At 41.0% G+C, this 8,184-nt stretch overlaps 1 protein-coding gene across 1 annotated transcript in view; it reads left to right on the top strand.

The window, feature by feature from the left end:
* The window catches only part of LOC102312298 (NLR family CARD domain-containing protein 3), a gene marked incomplete at its 3' end in the record, with an annotated part of 8,714 nt that extends 1,875 nt beyond the window's left edge, over positions 1-6,839 (top strand). Inside the window, 9 exon segments of the mRNA XM_005949905.3 lie at positions 479-556; positions 662-793; positions 914-985; positions 1,222-1,329; positions 1,699-1,777; positions 1,899-2,112; positions 4,367-6,170; positions 6,277-6,450; positions 6,666-6,839. Of these exon segments, the coding sequence (XP_005949967.2) occupies positions 479-556; positions 662-793; positions 914-985; positions 1,222-1,329; positions 1,699-1,777; positions 1,899-2,112; positions 4,367-6,170; positions 6,277-6,450; positions 6,666-6,839 (2,835 nt within the window).
* Between the last annotated feature and the right edge of the window lie 1,345 nt (positions 6,840-8,184).

Raw genomic sequence — 8,184 nt, 5'->3', positions numbered from 1 at the left:
GCTCCCTTCTCCCATCACTCGCGAACAAGACCCCGAGATACTTGAACTCCTCCACTTGGGGCAGGAACTCATCCTGGAGACGGGCTGGACTCTGTCTCAGTCTGGAGACATGTAACATATATGTTAAAAATTGTTTGCTCCTTTTTTTTTTGCATATTTGCCACACAAATCTTAATATTAGACAAAAACAAACTGAGAAGATACAAAATGCAGTTTTTCATTTAAATTTATTTAGGCCAAAAATCTATCAAATCTACCTGCCCTTTGTGGAAAAAGTACTTTCTCCTAAACCTAATAACTGGTTGTGCCACCCTTGGCAGCGTAGACTGCAGTCAAGTGTGTGCCAGAAACATGTAAATTTTACAAAGAAAAGGAGGCAAATACTTTTCAAACCACTGTATTTATTTATTATATTATTTTAATCTGTGACAGTTAAACTGAATTTGTGACCTTTGATACATTTCCTATTGTTCCCCAGACCCAGCTGTGTGTCAATGATGAGCGACCAGTCCAATGAGCGACATATTGACTTCAAACAAGGATCACAAGACACAAAGTGAGTTGTTGTCAGCATTAAAACTTAACAATTTATTCTCTATTAAAATGTTTTACAGTTAAGCTGAATGTGTGACCTTTGATACATTTACCGATATTTTATCAGTAAACATCGGAGAAAAAAACCTCCTAAACCTGAACCCGTCTGTGTGTCCATGATGAGCAGCAGCTCAAATGAGCGATATATTGATTTCAGCCGAGATACAGAGAACAGTCAGAACCTGCCTGCTAATGAAGGGTAAGGATGGAAAGCTACCAGAAATATTTAACTGGACTTTAGCAAATAAAACATTTTAACCAGGAGTTAATTAACTTCATGCTATTCATTGTAATTATGTGTTTTCTTGCCCATATGCAGCTGGTTATCCTTCATAAAGAACTGGATCATGGATGCGATCGTGAATTTATTACAAAGATTATTTGTGAAACAGTAAGTCGTTGCATTACATCTTACTAATTATTCATTGTTTTTGTCTCTACAGAGCTGCAAGGAGACGAAGCATGTGGTTGAGAATGTTGTGACTAAAAGAAACCTGAACATAGAGATGTAGTGGTAGCACATCTGTCCACCAAGCCAGACATCAGCTGTTTACAATAACATCTGTCACTCACTGCAGCCAAGGGGCATCTTTTCTTCTTCATTTAACCTTATCTGCTGTTATTCAGGTTACAACAGATACCAGCATCTTCTGAACCTGATTCATCAGCACCCACAACGTGCGATGAATCTGTTCTTCATAACTCCAGCGATGAACTCGACTCTGTTAACGAGGCGTAAGTACTTCAGGATGATAGTGAAAACTGAATACTAGCTCTGATCTTAGTGAAACGTTGAAGTTTCCAGTATAACCAGTCGGAGAACCTAAAGAGGAGCAGTAGGAGGTTGTAGATGACTTGCTTCAGAGAACTTCAGAAGTTTACAGTGAAGGAGGGGGAGTTAGTGCAAGCTGTTAGGACTAGACCCAGCTGAGGATGCTGAAAGCTACAGAAACCTGTTAATTCTTAAAAGCTTCAGCATCACTCACTGCTCACAGTCACTCACGTTCACTGTTTGAGACCAAATGTTACTAGATGGACCTTTGCCTTGTGGTTGTTTTTGTGTGAACAGATATGATGGGAGCTAATTTTTCACAATTCTTCCAGATTTGACAAGGAAAGTACAGAGGCTCCAAGTGATCAGCCTGCCCAGCAGCATCAATCACATCCGGACTCAGTCTTTATGGTGTGTACAACAACTTCTTTTACATGTGTTTTATTCTCAGTCATCTCCATGCTGCACTTGTGTCTGATGGTCATTGTGATAATTTAAATCTGGTTTCATTAATTGTTATATCCTGTTCAAGCGGCTGGAGGACAACATTATCACTTTTGTGAAAAATGAGCTGAAGAAGATCCAGAAGATGTTGTTTCCAGATAACTCAGAGAGTCAGATGGAGGAAGAGATGCTGCTGGGGGGCGAGGGTGAAGAACACAAGAACAGAGAGGCATTGGTGAAGCTCGCCCTGCATTTCCTGAGGAAAATGGAACAGAACGGCATGGCTGACTATCTGCAGAACAGTAAGTAAAATGAGCCTGATCAGTAAATGTGACAGATCATTGCAGTCATTTATCAGTGTTTTCATGGATGAGCAGTTGACAGGAATTGCACATTTGATCTGTTTGGGTGCAATTATTTAAAAATTCAGTTCCTGAACCATATACCCATTCTGCCCTTTATTTAGAAAATTCCTCACTTAGCACATTAGCACTCATCACATTAGCAGTTCTGGTCCTAACCCCCCCCCAAAAAAACCTAATAACTGATTTTTGTGAGTGTAGAAGTTGTTAAATAGGGCTGTGCAATATCATATTGTCTATGGTAAATATAAATTAGTATGTGATATAAGGGTCGCATCATGATATAATTTCTACAGCAATGCAATTTAAGTTCCCTAGTGCATGAGACAAACCCAGGCATGTCTGCAAACAAGCGCTGTCTGTCAGCATCTAATAGCAATATAGTACCAAAGAAACAACGCTGCCCAAAAAATAACAAAGGAACAGGTTAATTCAACTTCTGGGGATTGTTTCAACTGCTTTGATGTTCAAGAAATAACAACAGGTGTACTAGAAGGGGAACAATGAGGCAACACCCAAAAGGTGGAGAAACTGACATTTTTCTCTCCTCATCCTTTCTGATGTTTTTTTTTCACTGGTTTTGGATTTGGCTGGGGTCAGCGTCACTGGTGGTCCATATCCAGACCATTCAGAGACCTCCTATGCACTGAGTGGTCTTAGTTTTTTCACTAACTATGGCTGCCCCTCTCTGAACCTGGTTTTAGTTTTTAGTTTACTTCCTGTTAAAAGTGAGTTTTTCCTTCCTACAGTCACCAAGTTGTTGCTCAAGGGGGCCGTTTGATTGTTGGAGTTTTCTCTGTATTATTGTAGGGTCTTTACCTTACAGTATAAAACAGGGGTGGGCAACTCCAGGCCTCGAGGGCCGGTGTCCTGCAGGTTTTAGATGTGTCCTTGATCCAACACAGCTGAATCAAATGGCTAAATTACCTCTTCAACATGTCTTGTAGTTCTCCAGAGGCCTAGTAATGAACTAATCCTTTAATTCAGGTGGGTTGAACCAGGGTGATATCTAAAACCTGCAGGACACTAGCCCTCGAGGCCTGGATTTGCCCACCCCTGGTATGAAATATAAAGCGCCTTGAGGTGACTACTGTTGTGTTTGGCACTGTATAAATAAAATTAAACTGCTTGGCGGGACATGGGCCCCCTGGCACTGTTGGGCCCCTGCTGCGGGGTGGATGGCACTTGGGTCTCGGGTCTGTGTGCCTGGAGCTCAGACTGCTCTGGTGGAGGCTGCGGGGCTCTCCTCTGCTCTTCTCTGAGTAGGGGTCGCGGTTGTCCCTGCAATGGCCGTCCTCGGTCTCAGGCTCTCTCTCCCTCTCCTTCTGTTAACTTTTTGACAGTTTCTCTTTCTTGTTATGTAAAATATGTTTCATAATGTGATATTATTGTGCAGTTCCTAAAGAGTTACCAGTTTTCATTACTTTAGGTGTTGCTAAAATAAAGTATTTAGCAGTTGTTTTATACTGAAATTTCCAGTGAAAACACTACCTGAGCTACATTTATGCTTACGTGTCACTACTATTGCGCTGCTGCTGCTGGTACCTTGTTTCAGTAGATTTAGACTTCAAATTAGGTGGTCTATAATTGGTTACAGTAACACATTAAAAAAGAAGGATATGAAATGTCCTTTATTTACTTGCACTTATAAATTGCGCTGCCTGCAAGGATCAATAAAATGTTCAGTATCTTTTTTTAAGGAGTTTTGTCACATGACACCATGCAGAGGTTGCTCAAGAGTCATCCACCACATTGGACTTGAATCACAGTTGCTATGGAAAAATGTGAAAATAACCTAGGTTACACTCTCATTCCCAAAATAGGAACTGAACATTTTAGATTAAATGAGAATCTCTTCTAAGTGTATCCAATAACACTAAACGAACAAGAAATTATACTGCACTGTTTTTTTGGGGTTTTTTTTTTTCAAATTCGTTTTTTTTACTTTAATTCTTAAATTACTGGTTCATTTACTCTTTTATTGATAACAAGAGAAGAACCATAACAGCATATTCTGTTGTACTTCATTATATTTCTGCTACCTTCTGAATTCTTCTGCCATTATTATCCCAAGATGGGAAAATAACAGCACCTACTGTTCACAAGGCATATACAGTACTGTTACTACTGTAAACTTTGTTTGTGCTTTTATTTGGTAGATTTTTGCTCACTGATGCAATTTCTGTCCATTTAGAACTTTTTGCTCCACAATGTCAACGTAAACTTAAAAGTAATCTGAAGAAGAAGTCCCAGTGTGTGTTTGAGGGGATCGCTAAAGCAGGAAACCCAACCCTTCTGAATCAGATCTACACAGAGCTCTACATCACAGAGGGAGGGACTGCAGAAGTCAATAATGAACATGAGGTCAGACAGCTCGCAACAGCATCCAGGAAGCCAGACAGATCAGAAACAACAATCAGACGAGAAGACATCTTTAAAAAGTCACCTGGAAGAGATGAACCAATCAGAACAGTGCTGACAAAAGGAGTGGCCGGCATTGGGAAAACAGTCTTAATTCAAAAGTTTACACTAGACTGGGCTGAAGAACAAGCTAACCAGGACATCCAGTTTACATTTCCATTTACATTCAGAGAGCTGAATGTGTTGAAAGAGAAAAAGTTCAGCTTGGTGGGACTTGTTCATCACTTCTTTACTGAAACCAAAAAAGCAGGAATTTACTGGTTTGAACACTTCCAAGTTGTGTTCATCTTGGATGGTCTGGATGAATGTCGACTTCCTCTGGACTTCCACCACAGTAAAACTCTAACTGATATTACACAGTCCGCCTTAGTGGGTGTGCTTCTTACAAACCTCATCAGGGGGAATCTGCTTCCCTCCGCTCATGTCTGGATAACCACACGGCCTGCAGCAGCCAGTCAGATTCCTCCTAAGTTTGTTCAGATGGTGACAGAAGTCAGAGGGTTCACCGATGAACAGAAGGAGGAGTACTTCAGGAAGAGATTCAGAGATGAGGAACAGGCCAGCAGGATCATCTCCCACATCAAATCATCACGAAGCCTCCACATCATGTGCCATATCCCAGTCTTCTGCTGGATCACTGCTACTGTTCTGGAGAATATGTTGAAAACCAGAGAGGGAGGAATATTACCTAAGACTCTGACTGAGATGTACATCTATTTCCTGGTGGTTCAGTCCAAAGTAAGGAAGATCAAGTATGATGGTGGTGCTGAGACAGATTGTCACTGGGGTCCAGAAAGCAAGAAGATGATTGAATCTCTGGGAAAACTGGCTTTTGACCAGCTAGAGAAAGGAAACCTGATCTTTTATGAATCAGACCTGACGGAGTGTGGCATCGATATCAAAGCAGCCTCAGTGTGCTCAGGAGTGTTCACACAGATCTTTAAAGAGGAAAAGGGGCTATATCAGAACCCAGTGTTCTGCTTCATCCATCTGAGCGTTCAGGAGTTTCTGGCTGCTCTTCATGTCCATCTGGTCTTCATCAACTCTGGAGTCAGCGTGCTACCAGAGGAACAAACAGCATCTCAGACATCTGAAACGCCTAAAAATAAGATTGTAAAAACAGACTTCTACCAACGTGCTGTGGACAATGCTTTGCAGAGTCCAAATGGACACCTGGACTTGTTCCTCCGCTTCCTCCTGGGTCTTTCATTGCAGTCAAATCAGGATCTTCTAAAAGGCCTGCAGACACAGACAGAAAGCAGTTCAGAAATCAATCAAAAAACAGTCCAGTACATTAAGATGAAGATAAGTGAGAATCTGTCTGCAGAAAAAAGCATCAATCTGTTCCACTGTCTCAATGAACTGAATGACCGTTCTCTAGTGGAGGAGATCCAACAGTCCCTGAGTTCAAGAACCCTCTCTGTGGATAAACTGTCTACTGCCCAGTGGTCAGCTCTGGTCTTCATCTTACTGTCATCAGAAAATGATCTGGATGAGTTTGTCCTGAAGAAATACTCTGCTTCGGAGGAGGCTCTTCTGAGGCTGCTGCCAGTGATCAAAGCCTCCAAAAAAGCCATGTAAGTACACAAACAGGTACACATTTATTGAAAACAGGAAAGCAGCATTTCTTTTGTTTCAGTATTTAAAAATCTGTTTGTTTGTTTTTTCACATTCTGTTTTTAGACTGACTGACTGTAACCTCTCAAAGACAAGCTGTGAAGCTCTGACTTCAGTTCTCAGTAACCCAGTCTCTAGTCTGCTTGAGCTAGACCTGAGTAACAACACACTGCAGAATTCTGGGGTGAAAGCATTTTCTGTTGAACTGGGGAGCCCACACTGGAAACTGGAAACTCTAAGGTATGGATAAATAATATAAATAACTGATGTGGTCAGATCAGACATTTAACAATCTTTAACCTGTGAAAAAACAGGTTATGGAATCACAATGAGTGTCATGTGTCCTCCCTCTTTCATCCCTAACTAAGCACCATCCTTTACAAATTTTTCAGCTCGGGATACTGAAAATAGAAAATGAAAATAAATTGGACTTGTGTTGTTTTCTTGTTTGGCAGACTGTCAGGCTGTCAGATTACAGAGGATGGCTGTAGGTATCTTGTCTCAGCTCTTAACTCTAACCTTACCCACTTGAAAGAACTGGACTTGAGCTACAATAATCCAGGGGACTCAGGAGTACAACTGTTGTCAGATGGACTAGAGCATTCGTTACAAAAGTTAGAAACTCTGAGGTCAGTTCTTATGATTATTTTTAATTTTTCTCTTTTTGGTATCTTTGTTTCCTTTTTGAGGATTTTCAGTGTGTGCAAAAAAACTCTGCTCTTTACATATTCAATTCAATTCAATTTTATTTATATAGCGCCAAATCACAACAGCAGTCGCCTCAAGGCACTTTATATTGTACAGTAGATACAGAGGAAAAACCCAACAATCATATGACCCCCTATGAGCAAGCACTCTGGCGACAGTGGAAAGGAAAAACTCCCTTTTAACAGGAGGAAACCTCCAGCAGAACCAGGCTCAGGGAGGGGCGGGGTCATCTGCTGCCACCGGTTGGGGTGAGAGAAGGAAGACATGATGAAATACATGCTGTGGAAGAGAGACAGAGGTTAATAACAAATATGATTCAATGCCGAGAGGTCTATTAACACATAGTGAGTGAGAAAGGTGACTGGAAAGGAAAACTCAGTGCATCATGGGAATCCCCCAGCAGCCTACGTCTATTGCAGCATAACTATGGGAGGAATCAGGGTCACCTGATCCAGCCCTAACTATATGCTTTAGCAAAAAGGAAAGTTTTAAGCCTAATCTTAAAAGTAGAGATAGTGTCTGTCTCCCGAATCCAAACTGCAAGCTGGTTCCACAGAAGAGGGGCCTGAAAACTGAAGGCTCTCCCTCCCATTCTACTTTTAAATACTTTAAATACTTTTAAATACTTTAGGAACAACAAGTAAGCCTGCAGTGTGAGAGCAAAGTGCTCTAATAGGGTAATATGGTACTACAAGGTCCTTACGATAAGATGATTATTTAAGACCTTGTATGTGAGGAGAAGGATTTTGAATTCAATTCTGGATTTAACAGGAAGCCAATGAAGGGAAGCCAAAACAGGAGAAATCTGCTCTCTCTTTCTAGTCCCTGTCAGTACTCTTGCTGCAGCATTTTGGATTAGCTGAAGGCTTTTCAGGGAGTTTTTAGGACATCCTGATAATAATGAATTGCAGTAGTCCAGCCTAGAAGTAATAAATGCATGAACTAGTTTTTCAGCATCACCCTGAGACAGGATATTTCTAATTCTCGAGATGTTGTGCAAATGGAAGAAAGCAGTCTTACATATTTGTTTAATGTGTGTATTGAAGGACATGTCTTCGTCAAAAACGACCCCAAGGTTCCTCACAGTGGCCAAGGTAATGCCATCTAGAGTAAGAATCTGGTTAGATATCACATTTTTAAGATTTTCAGGGCCAAGTAAAATGACCTCAGTTTTATCTGAATTAAGAAGCAGAAAGTTAGCGGCCATCCAGGTCTTTATGTCTTTAAGACATTCCTGCAGTTTAACTAATTGGTGTGTGTTATCTG

Source organism: Haplochromis burtoni, unplaced genomic scaffold (genome assembly GCF_018398535.1).
Source record: "Haplochromis burtoni strain Fernald_Lab_line unplaced genomic scaffold, NCSU_Asbu1 Contig_727, whole genome shotgun sequence".
NCBI lineage: Eukaryota > Metazoa > Chordata > Actinopteri > Cichliformes > Cichlidae > Haplochromis > Haplochromis burtoni.
The sequence above is the reverse complement of the archived record's forward strand: the minus strand, read 5'-3'. Positions and strand labels throughout refer to the sequence as shown.